Consider the following 22785-nt stretch of genomic DNA (forward strand, 5'->3'; position numbering starts at 1 on the left):
TCTGTTTACTTGTGTTTTCCCCACACCTTTAGTAAGGTCTCATGTAACGTCCCACTTGGTTCATTAGGCTGTAAGAAAATAACGTTAAAAGTCCAACGTCCACCCTTGTGGAGTAAGGAGACACAGAGCCCCCTGAGACCAGCATGGGGATGTCCAGGCCAATTAGTCCCAGAAGTAAAGAGTCAGGGCTACAAGTCCCAATTACTCATCCCCATGGGAGCTGCTTCCCCTATTCCCAATCATGGGGTGTATGAAGTAAAGGGTTAACTCAGAGGTTAAAGGGTGCTCAAAGCCTGCACATCCCAAATAAAGGACTGGCCCTAGACTGCCTCCTGAAAGATGACCTCTAAGCCCCTGGAATATCCTGCCTGATAAAAGTGTCTTTGTTTACCTGAGGCCTTAATCCATGCCAGGTAGTCTGTGTTGACAGTGTAGCTGATGATGAATGCCTGTTTTTGTTTACCTGGGACCCTAGCAATGCTGTATTAGTTTGACCTCTGGGGGGACTAAAGAGTGAGTTGTGGGGCTTCCCTGGTGGCGCAGTGGTTGAGAGTCTGCCTGCCGATGCAGGGGACACGGATTCGTGCCCTGGTCTGGGAAGATCCCACATGCCACGGAGTGGCTGGGCCCGTGAGCCATGGCCGCTGAGCCTGTGCGTCTGGAGCCTGTGCTCCACAACAGGAGAGGCCACAACAGTAAGAGGCCTGTGTACCGCAAAAAAAAAAAAAAAAAAAAAGAGTGAGTTGTGAAGGTCAGCAGGAACTCCATGCCTACATGACAGACCCTGATAAAATCTCTGGACACCAAGGCTCAGGTGGGCTTCCATGGTTGGCAGTATTTCATATGTGTTGTCACACATAATTGCTGGGAGAAATAAGTGCTGTCCATGCAATTCCACTGGGACACAACAACTGGAAGCTCGCACCTGGTCTCTCCTGGCCCCTGCCCCCTGCACCTTTTGCCTTTGCTGATTTTAACCTCTGTCCTTTCACTGCAATAAACCATAAATGTGAGCATCAGAGCTTTTTCGAGTTCTGTGAGTCCTTCCGGCAAATCATCAAACCCGAAGGTGGTCATAGGGACTCCCGACACAGAGGCCATGGATATTGTTTTATTAGGAGAAATAGTAGTTTTCCTTTACCTTCTCGAGTTCCCCCAGTCCTTGAGAAAACGAGGAACATGAGCTGATCGCTCACCTTGTGGAACCTGAAGCTCCCCTTAGCCCCAATCCCAGGGAAAACATCTCCTCCCCTGCCTTGCCCATCACCCTCCCACAAATTCTCAGCATATGCCCAGAGAGAAACAGAGCCCTTAGACATCTTTCATCCCTGCTCTTTTATCTCAGTTTCCCCCAGACGCGCTGGAAAGAACATGTGTGTTCAGTGCACAGTCACTCATGCAGCGGTCTTCCCCAGGAACCCCCTCCCCAGCCCCCTTCCCTCCTCTAGGCGGCAGAGCTGGGGGCTCTCACATGGCACTCTCGTTGCCTCCCCGTCCCCTGGACGCCCCCTTCTCTTGTGCCATGAGAGACTTGTAGGGCTTCCCCAGGCTGGGGAGGGTGAGTTCAGCTTCCTGCAGCTCCAGCTCCCGCTGAGACAAATGCTCAATGACTGCTGCTCCAATAGAGTCCCCCAGCACATTGGTCACGGTGCGAAGTCGATCACTGGAGGGGGCGGGGGCGGGGGGGAGGGAGAGACAAGCCACCATTAATCAAGGTTTGAAGAGCTCCACAGAGAAGAGGGTGCAGCAGCCAGGAGCTCCTTGTGCCTAAAAGTTGGGGTTCACATTCCAGTCTAACACAGGGTGGACCGAGCTCTGATACGCTCACATTTGTTATTAGCAAGGCAAGTCTTTTTTTTAATAAAACGTAAACGCCTGATATAGAAAATTAGGGGTTACGAGCTGAACAGCATACAGGATGAGGAAGGTAACCATTGTGAGTAAACAAGGCCAGACTGAAGACCAACTAAATGAGACTCAGATCCAGGGGACAGCTCCCAAGTGGGGACAAAAGTCCAGATTTTTATATGTAAACCTCCTAGTTTTAAAAGTTGAGGGAATTCCCTGGCGGTCCAGTGGTTAGGACTCGGCGCTTTTACTGCCATAGGTGCAGGTTCAATCCCTGGTCAGGGAACTATGATCCCTTGAGCCACACAGCGTGGCCAAAAACAAATAAATAATTAATTAAAAAATTAAAGTTGAGGAATTTGTTTTTAAATTTGCAAGTCAGCTCTGCCCCCAGGGATCACCTTTTTGGTGACTTCTACATAAAGCAGGTACAGCAGGGCTTTTCTGGATAATGGGTAAAGACCCCATTGCTTACCTCCTCCCTGCCTTACTTCCCAAGGTTACCTCTATAGAATTTGGGATCCACATGGCTTGGGATATTCCCCCAGGCCACCTTTTCATTCTAAAATTCTAGAACTCTGTCCTTGCTGGAATAAGAGCCCATGTGTTGGGAGTGCTGCAGGGAGAGTGGTGGGTTCGAGGACAGATAGTACCAGAGTCTGAAGAGCACTTACAGGAACCAGTCCACAGCTATGATGAGCGTGATATCTTCAGTGGGCAGGCCGACCGAGGTGAGCACAATGACCATGGTGACCAGACCTGCCTGGGGGATGCCAGCAGCCCCAATGCTGGCTGCTGTAGCCGTGATACTGCACGTGGAGAGCGAACACAGCGAGGCAGGAGGAGGGAAGCGAGAGATGAGGCAGTGTCAGAAGAGACACGAAAGAAGGGAAGGGGTCAGTTTCCCAGGGCATCTTAAATCAAATTCCCAAAAATAAAGAGCAAATCCAAAGCAACTTTCATTGAATGCCAATGCAGTTATGTTCCCTCGTCCTTTGTTGGGATCTGGTTAGACGTCCACCCAATGACAGAGGTTTTAAACAATTCATATTGCAGATGCAAGAGTAAGGATTTAACCAGTTGCTTCTGGGGACTGGAACAGGGCAGAAGAATCAACCTGGGCAGCAGCCGTAAAGCAGGAGCTTGAGTTCCCCATGTGCTCATATGCTAGAAGTAGGTAGGTCAGTATAGAGAGGTCCAGCTGCCAGGAACAGAACTCCGGAAGGTGGGCCAAATTTAGAGTCAAAAGAAGAAATTGTCTATGGTGCTGAGTGAATTTAAAAATTAGACATTTACCCATATAAGGTTTTGGAAAACTAAAAGGTAAAACACATAGAAAATGAAGAGACGGTGATCCACCATCAAGTAGAGGGTCAGACTGGATCGCAAGTAGGCTAGATTTTAGCTCCTGCATCAATTCGGATGTCTAGCATGGTGTGCTAAGAAGAATTATAAAACCACTGGGCTTGCCGGGACAGGTGTTAGGGCCCTGAGGTTGACGCCCCCCACCCCCGGCCTGGTGGCTTCTGAAGTCCTTTCCCAAATTCTATAGTCGTGAACATAGAGCTACTCAAGATGCTTAACACAGACGATATCACTTACAGAACAGTGACTGAGAAAACATTTGGGCTCACGAACAGGGAATGGACTTTGGGGTCCAGCAGATTTTATTTGTCAGCTGTACACCCTTGGACATAAACTCAGAGCCTATATTCCCTCATCTATAGAATGGCAGACATATACCTACCTTGAGGGGTTATTATGATCAGTAAAATAGAACAGTGCTTTGGGAATAGGGCCCCAAGAAGGGTCATTATTACTATTATCCTAAGTGAGAGAGAATATCTCTTCTGAGTGCTGGCCCTGGCATAAACAGTGATCTGTGCATGCCCTTGGGAGGCAGGCATCATGCTCTCAATGGAATGGTAAGATCCAGCTAATTCCACCTGGATCCAATAATCCAACTCAAACTTTGTTTAGATTCAGTCCAAACTAGGAATCCCTAACCATCCAATCACAATCTTCCACTAAATTCTGAAGCAATTACCTGATGGGTCTCAAGCTGGCCATTGCCACCAAGCTCTTTGCATAGATTAGAAGCTAGAAGTGATGCTCAGTTCCCCGATCCATTTAAGAACACCCCTCAAAAGTCCTTACCCTTTTTGATGACTTCTCTACTCCCCAGAATGTGAAAGTTCCCGTGAAAAGTGCTCACTGCAATGTTTGGGAACCTAAGCTAGACAAACAAACAAACCAAAACGTGTTCCTTTGAAATTATCTTCATGTCATCTTCACTGCATCCTTGGTTTCCCCTAGAAAAGGATTCTCATACCACAGCCTTCTGTTGTAAAGGCAAGGAAGATTGTTTGAAGAAAGACTCAGAGGCCTCAGAGGTATAAGACTCAAAGATCTCTGGGTTGTGTGGTAACAAGGTAGCTGGGACTTCCTCTACCCATAGTAGAAGGGACTTCACATGGGCTCAACATCTCACAGGACCTCAAGATGCTATGAGCCATAGCGCCCAGATTTAAGCTGTATCCCTGAATGTCCCTAAGCCATTGGGACCCAAGTTCAGCCTGTTTTCCTTGTCTGCAGAGTGGTCTCTCAGAACCCCTATAAAAAGAGAGAGCACTCCATCCTGCTGCTGACCCCAGTTACCAGTGTTTCCATCCAAGCCAGCTTTGTACTGTACTGCATGACATTGTGGTACCTGCCTTGATTCACAATCCCTATGTAGCCAAGAGGGGCAGAGAGCTGTTAGGGAGGGTAGGATGCTCCAATAAAGAGCATGGGCACTGGAGTCCAGTTTCCCTGAGGTCATTAGCATTCTAGGTCTAAGGTCTAGGTCTAAGAGACATCAGAATGCCTTCATATGCTATAGAGAAAGGTCAAGTAGAGGCAGTGGAGTTGAAAATGCAAGTAAGCAATGGAATCGCTGACAGAGCGAGAAGATAGGAGGGATGAGATTTGGGGAACTGTAGAGGAATGAGTTTTGAATAGAGCGACAGATCCATGTTTAAACTGAGATCAGGGGAGAGAAAGCATGGATGGATGCATACCACAATAAATCCGAGTTGTGGGGGCAGAAAGTTGGGTCCATTCACATCCAGTAACCTCAGTGACACCCCTGAGGTATAAGGCAATATGATCTTTTACGCAGAAGAAAATTGGAGAATGGAGCTGGAAGATAACTAGAGTGAAGGTTTGGAGTGAGGGATGGATAATGGTGCCACCATGTACCTGGGTAGTTATCTACCCTGGATGCACAGCAGTATCACCTGGGCAGTTTTCACAAACATACCAATGCCTATACCCTACCCCCACCATAGCAAAGTCAGAGCCTCAGGGAGTAGGCGGTCTTGGGCAATGCTAACGTGTAGCCAAGACTTTGAATCACTGATATAAAGGGATTTCTGAGTGGAAGTACACTTAGCTGATAAGGTAATGCGTCGTCTTGTAGTGGTCACTGCAGTAATCACCGCAGTGGGTAGATTTTTCTCTAGCTGGGTTCAGACACCTTGACATAGGAACGGATAAAGTGGTTGATTGAATCCCCAATGTTGAGGATTTGGAAAGACTAAGGGGTAAGGATGTCAAAGACGCTCTCAAGAAAATGAAAGAATGAAGAGCCATACTCTCTGGTCTGGAAGCTCAAGTGTGGTCCCTAGACCAGCAGCATCAGCATCACCTCTGAACTTGTTAGAAATGCAGAACCTCAAGCCCCAACCCGGACCCACTGAATCAGAATCTGCTTTTGAACAAGACTCCCAAGTGATTAGTATGCACAGAAAAGTTTGAGAGGCACTGAACTAAAACACATAAAGGGAAAGTGAAACCATAACGGAGGGAATGAGAGGAGTTGAAGAAGCAAAAATGTTCATGGAATTAAAGAAAATATGTAGGGGAAGTAAAGTAAGAGGGTGGAGAGATTGGAGACTGTGGCCATGATGCACATACTCGAGATGTCAGAGCAGGCTAAGCAGAGGCAAAGTCCAGGACATGGCCCCATGGGTAGGTGGCTGGAATTCCAAAGGTCAGCGAACTTTGAAAAGAAGATGATGGAAGAGTCACCTGTTTGGATGTTGAAATTATTTAGGGAGAGGCTAAGAAAATGGAAAGAAAAAGAAAGCTATACAGCATCAGCTGAGTTAGATAACCCTTCTCTGGATTCCCAAAACTCTTACGTTACCCATAATAAGCAGATAATCTTTTTTTTTTAATTTGGCAAGGGCAGTAATGGAACTATGCATAGGACATCATGAGATGTCATTCAAAGAGCCCACGCCTGTAAAATATTTAACGCTGTGTATGACACATAGCAAGTGTTTTATAAATGTTGGCCATCATCGTCGTCTCCACTATCACCATCACCACCCTTATCACCCCCATCACTATCATCACCACTATCACCTCCGTAATCTACATCACCATCACCAACACCGTCATCATCATCATCATCATCATCATCCTCATCAGTGTGTCTTTTTCCTTCATTAGACTGGATCCTCCCTGAGTTCAGGAACCATGTCTTATTTTTTCCTGCGTCCCTCAACACATCCCCCTTCTAACACCCAAAGGCTCCCTTTACTTCTTGCTGTGACTCCCCTCCCCTCCAACACCCCCAGCCAAGCTAATGACTTCTTAGGTCTCAGCTGTTGGCAGGTCCCACCCAAGGCCAACTCACCTGATAGTTGTGATCTGACCCAGGTTGAGTTCGTAGTTGTTGACTTGAGCGATGAAGATGGCGGCCAGGGCCTCATAGAGGGCAGTGCCATCCATGTTGACGGTGGCCCCCACAGGCAGCACAAACCTGGTGATGCGGCGGTCCACACCCAGGCCCTCCTCCAGACAGCGGAAGGTGATGGGCAGTGTCGCAGAGCTGGGAGAGAGAACCCCAACGGCTGAGAATAAGTGGTGGCAATGGGCCAAGGGAGGGCTCCCCCTGAGAACACTGGAAGGCAAAGTGGGAGCTAGAGCAAGGGGAAGATGGCAGGTGTCTAACATTTCAGAGGCTGATGACTGTGCGTGGGGGAGGGGAACTCCTCATGACACAGAGAGCACACAGCAATGAGGTCCCCCAGGCTGAAGGTCTCTTGACCCACCTAAAGCCAATAGCTGAGGGCTACTTACTAGACACTAGTTCATGTCACCAATTCACTCTAATTATCCACTCCCAGAAAGGAGGCAAAGGGCCTTCTGAGCTCCCACACCTCAGGGCTAAGAGAGGGGTATTACAGAAGACTCCTATTCCCCACTTCCCATGTTTATTCACGGAGTGACCTCAGCTACACTAACCTTCTAGGTCTCTCTCTCCCCACTTGGGATCAGCTGGTCCATAAAACATGTGCTCTGCCTGGTCAGCTCTGTATCATGCATCTGTATCCTGGACCCACAAAGGGGATCTTTGGGTGTCCATGCCTGTGGCAACCCGGTGAGTTTAATTCTGGGGTACTATATCACCAAACCTCCTTGGCCACAGATCAAAGGCACATTCTCCAATAGGTGTTACAAGCAATAAAAATGATACTTTTCTTCCATCTGGTTGGCTCTAGTGATACATCTCAGATTGTTTTGAATTTGATTGATGGTGGAGAGGGGAGCTCTTTATGAAAACCCTGAAACCATAAAAAAGAAGGAAGCCAAGGGAGCTCCCAGAGGCCATCTCAAGGGGGGATGAGACCCTATGAGGTAGAAGATGACTGAGATCATGAGGCATGTTGGACCCTTTGCAGCTGGTTCTCCCTCCATATTAAATAGAGAAACACATAGCCCTGGTGGTCCAGTGGCTAGGATTCCATGCTCCCGATGCAGGGGGCCTGGGTTCGATCCCTAGCCAGGGAATTGAATCCCACATGCCGCAACTAAAAAGATCCCGCATGCTACAATGACGATCCCACACGCAGCAACGAAGATCCTACATGCTGCAACTAAGATCCAGTGCAGCCAAATAAATAAATATTTTAAAAATAAAGAAATAAATAGAGAAACAGAAAAGGAGGGAAAGGGGTTAGGAGAGCCAGCCCAGGACAAAGATCAGTGCCCAGGTGTTGAGCCACCTGGAGACCTTCAAGAGCACCTGACATTACTATACAACCCAGATGAGGTTCTGTAGTGGCAGAGAGGGCAGGACTCCTAAGAGAGCCTGTGAAAGGCAAAGAGTGAACCTAGGAAGGGTACCAGTGGTGAGGAGCAAGGCCATACCTGGAAGACGTGCCCATGGCAGTGATGAGGGCCTGCAGTATTCCCCCAATGAAGGGGAAAGGATTCCGATGGGTGATGAGGAAGTAGATGAGAGGCAGGATGCCACCGGCATGAAGGAACAAACCCACGATGACGGTCAGGGTGTACATGCCCAGCTGACCCCCAAGGACGGCCATGTCTTCCATCTCTAGGATCTTGCCAGCAATCAGGAACAGGATGCCCACAGGTGCATACCTGGGCCAAGCCAGACACCTGTCAGGCCTCCCTCATGACCTCCCCTACAAGCCTGGAGCTAGCATCCCCCAGGCTTTGCCAACATAGACCCTGGAGCCAGGCAACACACACCATACAGCACCCTACTCCACTCCAACCTTCCCCGCACAATAACAAATGGGGCTGGGTCCCACACATAAATCCCACCTTTTCTTCCTGATTACCCACAGCTCGCCCAAAGAGAGCAGAAGAGTTCCTACAGCTCCAACATATACATTCTTCTAAGGTCTCTCCTTCACCCACCCCCCAATTCAAGCCCCCCCAGATAATCACAGTCCTCAGGGCTTTTTCCCTAGACATTGCCCGGACACTCCCTATCTCTGGCCTTCTAACTTCCCTTATTCACTTCCCCCAACTCTTTGCTCTACATTTATAACCTGTATGCCCCTATTCTCTTTCCTATAAGTACATATTCTCACTCATTCACCAGCCCTAAGTTATTTCACCTGGATTTCCCACAGACCTCTTAAACAACCTGTCTTAAATATTATACAATATTGCTTATATGTGGAATGTAAAAAACAATTGTACAAATGAACCTATTTACAAAACAGAAATTGAGTCACAGCTGTAGAAAACAAACTTATGGATACCAAGGGGGAAAGGTGGGGGAGGGATAAACTGGGAGATTGAGATTAACATATACACACTACTATATATAAAATAGATAACTAAGAAGAACCTACTGTATAGCACAGGGAACTCTATTCAATCTTCTATAATGACTTATATGGAATAAAATCTGAAAAGGAGTGGATATATGTATGTATATATAACTGACTCACTTTGCTATAGAGCAGAAGCTAACACAACATTGTAAATCAACTTCACTCCAATAAAATATTAATTATAAACAGCCTGTCTTATTAAATTACCTGTTCGTTCACTCAACAAATATCCATTGAGCACCTACTATGTTCCAGTCACATGGTCCCTGCCCTCATGGTGCTTACATCCTAATGGGGGAACTATGCAATACACAGAGAAATATGTCATTAAAAACTTCAGGTAGGGCTTCTCTGGTGGCGCAGTGGTTGAGAGTCCGCCTGCCAAGGCAGGGGACACGGGTTTGTGCCCTGGTCTGGGAAGATCCCACATGCCGCATAGCGGCTGGGCCCGTGAGCCATGGCCGCTGAGCCTGCGCGTCTGGAGCCTGTGCTCCGCAACAGGAGAGGCCAAAACAGTGAGAGGCCCGCGTACCGCAAAAAAAAAAAAAAAAAAAAAACTTCAGGTGGTGATAACTACAAAAGAGAATCAGTGAGTGGGGCTGTAAGAATGAGTGGTCAGGGAGGGCTTCTCTGAAGAGGTGACATTTATGCTGATACCTGAATGATGAAAAGGAAACATGCATATTTGAGGGGAAAGCATTGCAGGCACAGTTCAAAGACTAGAAGTACTGGAGGAGCAGAAAGAAGACCAGTATAGCTGGAGCAGTGAGTGAAAAGAAGAGTAGAGAAGACAGATGAAGCAAGTTCATAGGGGGCTCACCTGTTTTCCACTCAAAACAGCCCATTGCTTAGTTTTGTGAGTTTCTGCCAGTGATGCCATAATTCACCCATCACCAGACTTCCTTTGTTATTTCTGTCTCTTTAGAAATTGAAGTCTACACTTGGTCATTGTCATGGGGGATGTACTGGAGGAGGTGAGGACCGCTTGGGGAGGTGGTTCAACAGCTTAGGTCAGAAATGATGAGACGCAAGCTGAGGTTGTGGGAATGAGGAGACAGGGGACTCCTCCAGCCACATCGTATTCCCCAAGCTGGGCTCGAGGTTAGCCCTGGTGGGTGGTTGCTGACTTGTCTCCAACTCCAGACCTACCTCTGTGAATAACCTCTTAACTCCTTTCTCAAATCCCTCACCTCCATCCTTACTTTCTCACACTCTGCAAAATTCCTCAACTCTGGATCAACTGTACATGACTTCTTTCCTCCTATACTTGGCTACCTGGCAATATGGATATTTTCCCAGACGTGCCAAGGACATCACTATAGACTCATGGTGCCCAATTCAGTTGAGCTTTCAATATTCCTTTTCAATCTTCTTGCTCGTCCTTGATAAGCTTTCCCTCCCAATCCCCTCAGCTGCTTTTCCAAGCTCTCAACTTAGCCTCTAGCCCCCCACCCAACTTTCAAATTATTTGGGATGATGTACAAAGTCTTCCCCAATTTGGGAAGACAGCCTCGTTAACATCTTCCACCAGCACTCCCTAGGTAGGCTCCCACCTTCTTGAACTCCTTACCATTCTCCAAACAACTCAGGTTCTTTCGAGCTTTGCATGTTCTATTCCCTCTGCTTGAAGTGCCTCTCCTTTCTTCCTGTCCTGTTGGATTCCCACTCACCTTTCAAGACCCAACTAAAAGGTGGACGTCTCCATGACTTCCTCCTCACCTTCCCAGACAGAGTTCACTTCATATCCCTCATTGGCTGCTTACTTATCTATACTTTTGTAATGTCTCTTGACTCTAGAACCTTCCATCTTGTATTATATTTATCTAATATGTGCCTGTCTCCTCCAAGACTTTGAAAGCTCTTTGAGGACAAGGACTGAATTCAATGTATCTCTGTATTCTAGAGTTCAAAATAAAGTCAGCCTGGGAAAATGTCTGCTGAAAGAATGAAGGGATTTAAAGAATGAATGAATGAATGTGTCAATTAAGGAATAATCAGTGAGTGGATAAATGAGTGAGAAAATGAGCAAATGAGACATGATGGGTGAGTGAATGAATGAGTGGATTAAGCAAATGGATGAATGAATGCAAGGAATATTTGATTGAGTGAATGAGAGAATAACAAATGTAGAGATGAACGAGTCAAAGAATGAGTCCAAATGAATAGATGACTTGGTGAGTCAATCAATCAATCAATCAATCAAAGAATTAACTAATGCGTGGATGAGTTTGTGAATGAATTTATGAGTGAATGAATGAGTGACTTAACCAATGCAAAGAAAAATGAATAAATGAATGGGAAAATGAATGAACCAATTCATGGAAGAATGCAGATAAATAAATAAATGAATGGATAATTTGGCCAATCCATAGAAGAATGAGAAGATAGATAAATGATGGAGTGAATGAACAATGCACAGACGCTTGAGTACAAATGAATAAATGAGTGAATAAATAGAGGAACAAGGGAGTGCATGAGTGAATAAATCATTGCACAAAGGTATGAATGAATGAGTAAGTGAATGAGTGAGGGTGTGAATTAACCAATGCATATATAAATGACTTTGGCCAAGTGGTCCCAACAACCGCTTCAGGAGCTGCCCCACAGCCTGACTTCCCAGCCCTGACAACACCCTTCTGTGTGCCACCACCACCACCCCGCCCTTGTCACAGCCCAGCACTCACCAGATAATGATGCCCACCAGCCTCATAATAGCCTCATTGAGGCTGTCGAAGAAATCCCGCAGGACTCGGCCCTTGTGTTTCATGCCACCGATGACCAGCCCAAAGGCCACTGAGAAGACCACAAGGCCCAGGGCGTTGATGCCATTGGCTGAGCCAGGCACAGGCACAGTCTCCTCAAAGCTCAGCACCTCCTGCAAGGTGCCTATGGCCCGTGTGACATTTTCCAAGAGGCTGCTTCCGTTCTCCATTGAGGATAAAGGAGGCATGGAGGTGCCCAGCTCAGATCCATTATCTGTCCTCACAATGGTCCTGGTTACCAACCTCGTGCTGTACTGCGTCTTAAACTGAAATAAGGAGATATTGGGCCATAGACCAATGCATAGTAAATTGAGTGCATAAACAGGTTAATGAGGGAGTGAACAACCAATGAATGGAAGAATGAGTATAGATTCTGCATTTTTCACAAGCTCCCTGGGCAATGCTCAGACAGGTTTTGGGGTCTGTCTCCTCAACTGTCTATGATCAGAAGCCTTGGTTCCTCCTCCATTACCATCCCCAGGCAGCCTTTGACCTAAGTCCTTCTCTCTAACCTTGCCTTGATCACCACACCGATAGAAAGCACATTCTTTCAGACTCTTCCAAAAGCCCCTGGGCAATGCTCTGTCAGGTCCTTCTTCCCATCCCTCACTCCTGGACCATTCACTCAGCAGCGAGCTCCCCCACCCCTCCAAACCTCCTTGATCAGACTATGTACTTCCCCCTGACCTGTTTGAAGCAGGCCTCCACAAGGTTGGGCGGAAACATATTTCTGCAGAAAAACATCAGATGAATGAACGTGGTTAGACCTTAGAAGAGAATCTAGACTGATAACAGTAATAATAATTGCAATGGCAACGATAATAATAGAAGCCAACATCTGAAAACCGATCTAAGTGCCTTACCTATGGGATCTGATTTAAACACCACAATAATCCTAAAAGTGAGTGTTATTGATGTCCCCATTTTACATACAAAGAAACCAAAGCACAAAGAACTTATGTAAGTTACCCAAAGCCACACAACTCCTAAGGGGTACAGGTGGACCTCAAATTCAGGCCTGTCTGAGCCCTTTGGTACGACCCTATGCCACCTCAGGGACTTCAATTCACACACAGTGATGTCTCCAAAAAAAAAACACGGAAAGCTCCCCCCAAGTCAGTGACTAGGGTAGAACTATGACCAGCCTTGATTCTGGCAGGCAAAATCTTGCTACTTTAAGAGAATCATTCACCTTCCAATGGATCTTGGGAACACCAGGCAAATACCATTTGTCCTGAGCCCATCTCAAGATGCTGCAACTATAGCCTCCCTAGCCTACGGGTCAAAAGATCATACCCTAGGAGTAAGCTGCTCTCAGAGGATTTATGCAAGGCTCCAGGACAGAAAATAGGTACCAAAAAAACTAGGCCCAGCTTGGGTGTTGCATTTCCAGGCTGGATTAGCCCGTCCCCTTTCTCTCCCCTTGAGTATAGGTTGTTACATGTAGGGCTGGAATTCCCATCAAAATTAGAAAGGACGTCACCTGACCAGGTCCATGAAGGCATCAGCCGTGGGAACGGTCTCGATCCGGCCCTCTCGGTGCAGCCCCTCCTTGGAGCCCTTCCCAGGATGGATGATGGTGACCATGAGGATGCCGATGAAGACCGCGATGACAGTGGTCACCATGTAGTATACAGCTGCCCGCATCCCCATCCGCCCTGTTGCCTTGTTATCCAAGGACGCCATACCTGGAGGACAGGTGGTGCAGCCCGAGCAGCCCCATCCGCACCCCACCACCCACTCTCCCATCCATTTGCTCCACACTCCCCACACTGCTACAACCATTCCACCAAGCATCCCTCCCCCTTTGCCCCACCCCACATCGCCATCCTCCAACTCCCATTCTATGTTCCAAATACACCTTCCACTCCATCCTTTATCCCAAGCACCACTTCACTAACCTTCCCTCTATTCCAAGCCAGCATTTTCAACCCCCACTCCGTCCTCTATTCACCCCTATTTTGCACCATAAGCTCATCTGCATTGCTCTCTTCATCCTCCTATCCACCCCAAAATCACACCTCCCTCCAACCCAGCTCACTATACACTATCTGTGGTAGATACTTTTGGTCCCCTATCAAGACACCCTTTATCATGCTGATACACCCATCCTTCCACGGCTGAGCCTGTTGGCTGCTAACAGCTCATGCTGCCCCCTTCTCTTGAGGGCTGCCCTCAGCAGAACAGGAGCTTACTCACCCACAAAGTCCCCATGGGAGACCTACAGCCAATGACTGATTGGTACAGGGATTCAAAAGGCCAGCTCCTTTGATTTAGACGGTGGCAGAGTTGTGGAGAATAATTCTGTAGTGTTGCACATTCTCCAGAGCTCCCCGTGGGATCAGGCTGAGAGGCCAACCTTCTTCTGAACCCACATTTCTACTTAGCTTCTTTCCCCATCCCATCCTGCTCACCTCACTTCCTCATAGGTTTCTCTTGAGAGCTACCCCTCAATAAATCACTTGTGCAAATAGCCCCTTCTCAGTCTCTGCTTCTAAGGAAACCCAACCCAAGAAATCATTCTCCCTTCCCTTTATCTTCGTACCCATCCCCAAATCTGGAGATGGGCAATCAACCACCCATGGGCCAAATCTGGCCCGCTGCCTGGTTTTGTAAATAAAGTTTTATTGGAACACTGCCATGCCCATTTGTTTACAAACTAATCTGCTCGCTGCTTTTGCACTACAACAGAATTGAAGGGTTGCAACAGAGACCACATGGTCCTTGAAGCTGAAAATGTTTTCTACCTGTCCCTTTACAGAAAAAGTTTGCCAACCCCTGCATAGGCCATCCATACTTCCACCCCCCCTCCACCCACCATCCTGTCACCTGTATCTCAAACACCTTCATCCACGTCCCACCCCATTACCTTCCATGCCACATCCCAGCTACCTTCCCTGGTTGCCCCACAACAGCCTTTCTTTCATCTCTGGATGATACTAAGCCCCTCTCAGGCTGGTATTTTACCTCCAAGGAAAAGTACAGGAAAGCAACTGAGATAAGTATTGCAGGTCATCTGGGTTCTGGAACCCAGGTCTGATTGGGATCAGGGCTTTGGCCAAAGACTCAGAGCTACGTGCATGCTCCATGTTTGAGTTCCTGAGTTGGGGAGGTGGTCCCATGCTTGGAACAGCCGTGGCTCCAGGTTTGAGCTTGGACTCTGGGATGGGTCTTGGAGGCCAACACTGGCCTGGGCTCTCTCACCTGTGACCAGACTGGAGACAATGAGTGGCAGCACCAGCATCTGCAGCATCCTCATGAGAAGCTCTCCAGGGAAAGAGAAGTACTTGACCTGGCGATAGCTGAGCTGGTACGGGCGCAGGGCAAAGGCCAGGCTGACCCCTAGGGCCAAAATGAGGGGTCTGTAGGGTTGAATTTGGTCACTGAATCCCAAGCAGGGGCCATCCATCCATCCCAAGAAGGGCGTGTGTGTGGGTAGAGGTGAAAGAAAGAGAGAAACATTCTATGAGTGTGCGTGTTTGTGTGTACATTGTGGAATGTATGAATTTATGTGTTACTATGTTGATATGTGTGTAAATGTCTGTGCACATTCATGTATACATATGCACACATATGTGATAGTGCACTCACTTGTGCACATGTATCTGTGACTGTATATGAGGGTCCATGTATATGAGATGCACATGTTTTTCCTATGTGTGTATACAGGTGTGACTTGTGTGTGTATGTTACTGTTTTCAAGCATGGGGGTACACATGTATTCAAGCTCTTAAGTGTGCCATTGTGTGTGCAGAGGAATGCATGTGTATGTGAACGTGTTTATAAGTTCTAGTATATGTGTGCAAGTGTGTTTACTTTTTTGCACCTGTATGTTTTGTGCATGCATAAAAACGTGTTCATGTTTGCGTGTGTTCGTAGGCAGAAAGTGTGCGTTTGTATGGTGTACACTTATGCCCGTATATACACATGCCTATAGATGAGACGTTGTGTGTACCCACAGATGTGTTTGCAAGAGTGTATACCTATTTGTGTGAGCGCGTCCTGGGGAGGGGGAATGGTGGACGTGTGCACCTGTGCAGGTGAGAAGAAGTAAGTGGAGGGAAGAAATATGCTGTGCGGGGAACTTCCCTCAAGTCCTCGCCCTCCAGGGGCAGAGCCCGCCCCTCCCAGACGACTCACCAATGACCACGGCGCTGACGGTCAGCAAGATGAAGGCATTCCGGCGCAGGAAGCGCAGCACGTGCTCGCGCGTCATGGTCTGCAGGCGCAAGCGCGTTCTCAGCGCTCTCTGCTGCAGGCTGTCCAGCAGCCGCTGCAGCAAGCCCACCCGGCCCAGCCGCTGGCCACTCTCCCGCAGAAACAAGCTGTTGCCATGGCTGCTCATCGTCTACCTGCGGGGTACAAAGGGGCCCGGGCCTGGTGAGGGGCCGGACAGAAGGTGGATGTGGGAAGAGGGGAAAGGTGGAAGAAGCTGGTGATGAACTCAGAGAGAGTCCAAAGAGCAGGGGAGGGGCGGCGTCGGTCTGTCGGGATGTGCCTGCGCTGGGCCACCTGAGAACACTGCCAGGAGTTCAAGGGTCATGTCCTGGCAGAAAAAGATCAGGGTCTCCAGAATCACTCCCAGGCATGGCTGGGAAGAGACAGAGGAGTAGGTCACAATATAATGGACGTTTTTGCCATTCTCTAACTCCAGACCCCTCCTTATCTCACGAGATCATCACAAGTAATTGAGAGCTGACGCAGCTCACAAACCAGACTAACAAACCTTCGCTGAGCATCAGCTTCACTCAGAGCCTTAAACAAGGCCCTCTGTGGTTAGCCCCCCAAGTTAATACAGCTTGGCGTCTAGCCTGGAGATGCCACCAAATGGGCTTTCCACAACGACAGAATCAGCAGGTGTCCGGCAAACAGTGCGTGCCCAATAAATGCAGCTGCTCTGTGTGAATGCCCAAGTGAGCAACAGGGAGAGGGAGAGTCCCATGGGATGGAAATGGGGATCATTCTTGATCCCAGCACCTCCTCAGGATCCTTTTTTTTTTTTTTTTTTTTTTGCGGCACGCGGGCCTCTCACTGCTGTGGCCTCTCCCGTTGCGGAGCACAGGCTCCGGACGCGCAGGCTCAGCGGCCATGGCTCACGGGCCCAGCTGCTCCGCGGCATGTGGGATCTTCCCGGACCAGGACACGAACCCATGTCCCCTGCATTGGCAGGCGGACTCTCAACCACTGCGCCACCAGGGAAGCCCCTCAGGATCCATTTTTGAAGAAAAATGTGATGTTCAGAGTCACTCTGGGGTGCCAGGCCCTGTTTCCCAAACTTCAGACTCTTTACATTCAGCCATATCCGTGTCATCTTATTTACCTGAATAATTGTAATCCAAACTGGGAACTTTAGATCATTACTTGAAATGCTTATTATATCTTAATACACGTTAAATAAAATGCATATAAGAAATAAAACTTGCCTATCCTTTTACCAACTAAACACCTTCCATGTATAGGGCAGCTTGGAAATTGTGAGGAACATTTGCCTTCATGAGTCTGAGGAAAATTTGCCTTCATGGCCCTTTCCTCCATTAAGATATATATTAAAATTATATTTGGTATAATGTGGTATGCCAAATTGGTATAAAAAGGAATGTATTATTTTGGAACTAGATCAAGGGGATTGTTGTACAATGTTGCAAATGAACTGAATGCCACTGAATGCCACTTGAAAATGGTTGGTTTTCTGTTGTGTAAATTTCACCCCCATTTTTTAGATGAGAACAGTAATATTACATATTAAAACGTTTTCTTTGACTTGAAAGTTAAATTCTTTATTCTGATTTCAAAAGAAGCGAAAACGTTTGCATGGGTGTCCCTAAAAGTCTCGTGGGCCCTGGGCACCTCCTATTGCAGAAAGATAAGCAGGCTTACCTATACTGATCTCACAGCAAAAAGTGGCAGCACCCCTCTTGTAGGCATACTGGCAATTCTGTTATCCCTATAGATTCATCCCCAGGCAAAAGGCTGACCACTACAGTTGGCATTGCCCGGGCTCCCTTGCGCTTTCAGTCTGGCCAGTGGAAAACAGCAGGAGAATGGAAGGTGGGAGGAGATGTAGGTGGAGCATTCTCTCAGCTCCCCCTGCCAGGCCCCTGTTTGGCATTGACTGTATTCCTCTACCTAAGGCCACAGCTCCCACTGAACAATCCTCTGCAGCTCTTGGCCACGTGGACAACTTCTTTGGAAAAATGACTATTTAGTTCCTCTGCCCATTTTTCAATCAGATTGTTGATGATTTTTGTTATTGAGTTGTATGAGATCTTTATATATTTTGGATATTAACCCCTTATCCAATATATGGTCTGCAAAATTGTTCTCCCATTCTGTAGGTTGCCTTTTCATTTTGTTGTTTCTTTTGCTGTGCAGAAGTTTTTAAGTTTGATGTAGTCACACTTGATTTTTGCTTCTGTTGTTTGTGCTTTTGGTGTCATATCAAAAAAAAAAAAAGAAAAATCAGTGCTATGACCAAAGTTGAGCAGCTTCTACCTTACATTTTCCTCTAGCAGTTTTACAATGTCAGGCCTTACGTTTATGACTTGTATCCACTTCAACTTAATTTTTGTGAGTGGTGTAAGATAGGGGTCTGATTTCAATATTCTTCGTCTGTGTATCCAGCTGAGATCCAAACTAGTCACAAAAAACTCCAGAGCTAGTTTTGTCTATTTCCTATCTCTCCCTTACAAAACATGGTACAGAGCAGAGATGTACAAGCCATAGTCCAAGGACCAATTCTGGCCCGCTGCTTGTTTTTGTAAGTAAAGTTTTATAGGCACATAGCCATACTCATTCTTTATGTACCGTCTACAGCTACTTTTGTGCTACAAGTGCTGAGCTGAGCTGTCGGAACAGAGATTTTATGGGTCTCCATACAATCTCTCTGGCCCTTTACTGAAAAATTTTGGAGATCCCTGGCCTAGAGGAAGAGCGTACATGAGCTCTTTGTTTCAAATCCCACTCCACCTTTCAGGAACTGGTCACTTTCTGTGTGGCTTTGATGGCCCAATTCACGCGACACTTAGAACAGCACCTAGTGAGCATGAAGTAGATGACAACCAAGGTTAAGAAAAAGCAGAAATCCAACAGACACATGACTGAGGACTGAGAAAAATGCTGACAAGGGAGAGGGTCTTCCCATCAACATTGCTCAGTCCTGACTGCATTACTTGCTAAGCAATGCTTAACTTGAACTTGTTTTCCCAGGACCTTGGCCTCCACTTGGCCCCTTCTCAGTCTCTCTTGGACCCCAGGGGGCCTTCTCCCCTCACCCTGGGTTCTCTCTTTTCTAGTCTCTCCTGGTCCTAGGCCTTCTCTTGGCCCTGCTTCTTAGGCTTCCTACTCAGGAAACGGCCCTTCTAGTGTTCCAGGACCTTCAGGGATTCAAGGACGGGTCCCCCACCCGGTTCTCACAACCTCCAGACTCTTAGATGTGATGAGAGGGGCATCTCTCAGAGCCAGGGGCAAAAAGGAAGGAACTCCTACATTCTAAAGCAGAAGCAACCTACAGTGGGCAAACAAGGATGCTTTCCATACGTTTTATCTCAATACTCTGCTAGCCTGAGGAGTGAGTGAAGGGAGGGAAAGACAAGGAGGAAACCACATACATCACACACCACATACACACACTTGAACACACAACCTCACACACCTGTTGTGTACAACGGACATATACACAACTGCACAGACACACAGTTTCACACACACAGAACTGTTCAACATACAACCCACACACTTTCAGAAAGGCAACTCCAAGTATTATGCTAAGTGAAATAAGTCAGACAGAGAAAGACAAACACTGTATGATATCACTTATACGTAGGATCTAGAAAATACAACAAACTAGTGAATATAACAAAAAAGAAACAAACTCACAGGTATAGAGGACAAACTAGTGGCTGCCAGTGGGGAGAGGGAAGGGGGGAGGGGCAACTTAGGGGTAGGGGGTTAAGAGGTACAAACTGTTATGTATAAAATAAGCTATATTGCTATAATATATAAGCTATAAGAATATATTGTACAACACAGGGGATACAGCCAATATTTTATAATAACCATAAATGGAGTACAACCTTTAAAAACTGTGAATCACTATGTTGCACACCTGTAACTTATATAATATTGTACATCAACTATACTTCAATTTTAAAAAAAAAAGAAATGCAACTCCATTCATGCAGCATCAGTCATACAATTCCTACACACACAAACACACACACACCTGACACATTCATGAATGCCGTCAGACACAAAACCCCACACCCCTCCTCAGACACACAACCCCATACATACACACCTTCACGTCCTTGCACAACACCCCTTGTAAATGAAATTCCATATGGCATTTGCAGAAATGCCATTCCTACACACACGCACAACTTGGGACACAAAACTTCAGACACCCAAATTCCTTCCTACATTTAAACATTCAGGCCCACCCACCTCTTTGGGAAGGCAACCCTACTCATAAATTCAGTCTCTCACACACACACAAACACACACACCATCACCACCCCACACACAACTTCGGACCCAGCCCCCCGCCCCCCGCAGCGATGGCCAAAGTCTGTCACAACCAGGTCCCTCCGGAGTTGGAGGAATTAGCCCCAGATAGGGAAGGGAACCAAGCCCTGGAAAGGGACCAGGCATCAGGCGGAGATGGAAACCTGACCACCAGTAGAGGCCAGGGATAGAGGGACAGGATGAGAAGGGAGACGGGCAGGGAGAATCTGGGGTAACTAAGGCGATAGGAAACTGATCAGGGCTACGGGGAGATGAGCGGAGGCTACGACTCTAAGAGTCAGGGAGCAGCTGAGACAAAGAGCAGCCGAGAGATGGGAACGTGGGCGCAGGGGGCGCCCCACCCGCCCGACCCCAGGGTAGGCCAAGCCGGCCTCGGATCCCGCCTGCCCCGAACCTCAGAGCCCCCGCCCTCGAGGAGCCGTGGTGTTCCCACTCACCAGGGCCAGGAGCTGCGGGGGCGGCCTGCCCGCGTGTCCGCCTACGCGCTGCGCCGGGAGGCAGAAGCCGGAGCCCAGAGAAGCGCCCGGCCAGGGCAGGGGGGAACCGCCAGAGACCGCGCAGCGCCGGCTCCAGGACCAAAAGGCCGAGGTACCCGCGCTGAGCCGCGACGCGCTGTGCAGCGAGTGGGATCGGCGCCAGCCCTGCGTTCACGTGGGTGTGGGGGCCCCGGGTCGCTGGAGGTGGGGGGCGGGGGCGGGATCCCCTCCGGGATGCCCCCAGCCTCCCCCGCGCCCAGCCCTGGCTCAGCTGCAGCTTGGGAGAAAGGGCGCTGCCTGTTTGGGGAGGGAGGGGATCCTGGGGTAGGCGGGGTGGTTGGCCTCTCTCTCGTCTAGCCCCCGCCCCCCAGCTCAGAGCCGCGCCTCCGAGCCCCAGCCTCCCGCCGCCTCCTGAGCCCTCCCGAGGCCAGAACATCCCTGGAGAGCGCGGGGACCAGGCCCTGGCACCACTGGGCCCAAGCCCGCATCCTCAGCGGAGGTCTGGGGATGGCGCGGGCGTAAGCGTCCGAGTGAGCGCAGCCTCTGCGTGGGCTCGGCTGCCCCTCTTCTCCCTCGGGGCGCACATTCCATCCTTGGCCACTTGGCCGCTGTGTGAGCTTGAGCCAGCCCCTCTCCCTCTCTGTGCCTGGTCTCCTCGTTTAAACAACGGAGATGACTCAGCCGACCCCACAGAAAATTAAAGCTGAGAAAATTGAAGTGCGTGAGCATGGAAATCCTCCCTGCAGCGTGAAGCACTGTGCAAGTGGGAGGCAAATCACTGCTGTTAGTATTGTAATTAATATTATTCTTTGCACTCTTTAGGATACACCGGGCAATGTTGATTTTGCTTTTCTTCCCAAATGGCACTGACTTGGCTGTTTCCAATATCTCCTACCTCTCCTGAAAAGTAATTGCTATGTTTAAGAGCTGAGCACAGAGCACGGCATGTGATAAAAACCCAATACATGTTTGCTACTATTATTGTTATTGAGCAGTTGTTGACGGCAACTTCCTAGTCTAGGCAGGCTCTTTTACTCATATTTAATCTACCCACCCCTATGCAGTAGCTATCATTACCCTCATTTGCAGATGATGACACAGGCTCTCAGAGAGGTTCAGTAACTTGACCAAGGTCACACAGCCGGGGAGCAGTCACCCCAATTCCAATTCTTTGTGCGTACAGCCCCCACTCTCCTTCTTGACACAATACCTTCTAGATAAGCAGTTCTCAAACTTAGCTGTACCTTAGAATCACCAGGGGAGCCTTTAAAAATTCTGATACTCAGGTGGCATCCCAGACCAATCTCGTCAGCTTCCCTGGGCGAGGGGCTCAGGCATATTTTAATGCTCCTCAAATGATTTCAATGTCTGGCTGAAGTCGAACCCCTGCCCTAGATGTCAGGTTCTCCTGGGCCACACCTGCAACTCCTCCCTGAAACCTTCACACTCCCTCTCTTTCAGTCACCAGCTGTGCACAGATGATTCTGCATCCTTTTCTGAGCCTTGAGCTGCCCCTGAGGCCCTGGTTCATACAGTTATTCACTCCACACATATTTATCGTTCATCCACCCACTATGCTTCAAGCTGTGCTAGAGGCTGGAAGACAGAGCACCCCTTGCTCTTTCACACAAAATAAGAAGAAGAAACATCAGTGGTTCTCAAACTATTGGGTCTTGAAACCACTTTACACTCTTAAAATTAAGGAGGATCCCCCAAAACTCACAACCCCAGTCTAATCATGATTTTTTTTTAAGTCACGCAAATTCCAATAAGGGGCATCCTGCAATATGTCTAACCAGTACTCCTCAAAACTGTCAAGTCATAAAAACAAGGAAAGTCTAAAACAAGTAAAGAAGAGCCTAAGGAGACATGATGTCTAGGGTAATATGGGGTCCTGCATGTGTTCCTGGAACAGAAAAAGGATATTAGGAGAAAACTGAGGGAATCTGAATAGGGTTTAATACTAATGTATCTTTACTTTAATAAAAATTTATTAGAATTTAATACTATTAAAGACTTTAATACTAATGTATC

At 47.9% G+C, this 22785-nt stretch overlaps 1 protein-coding gene across 1 annotated transcript; it reads right to left on the reverse strand.

Annotated features, from left to right (window-relative positions):
- Positions 1 to 1467: 1467 nt before the first annotated feature.
- SLC1A6 (solute carrier family 1 member 6) lies at positions 1468 to 21041 on the reverse strand (the record flags this gene model as incomplete). Its single annotated transcript, XM_079918869.1, has 10 exons — positions 20713 to 21041; positions 15893 to 16104; positions 14957 to 15094; positions 13236 to 13440; positions 12440 to 12482; positions 11675 to 12018; positions 8050 to 8283; positions 6533 to 6727; positions 2523 to 2657; positions 1468 to 1663 (listed from the first exon to the last, which is right to left on the reverse strand). The coding sequence occupies exons 2-10, from the start codon at positions 16095 to 16097 to the stop codon at positions 1468 to 1470; spliced, it is 1695 nt and encodes a 564-aa protein (XP_079774995.1). The 5' UTR covers positions 16098 to 16104; positions 20713 to 21041.
- Between the last annotated feature and the right edge of the window lie 1744 nt (positions 21042 to 22785).

This window comes from Stenella coeruleoalba (assembly GCF_951394435.1).
Source record: "Stenella coeruleoalba genome assembly, chromosome: 3".
Taxonomy (NCBI): domain Eukaryota; kingdom Metazoa; phylum Chordata; class Mammalia; order Artiodactyla; family Delphinidae; genus Stenella; species Stenella coeruleoalba.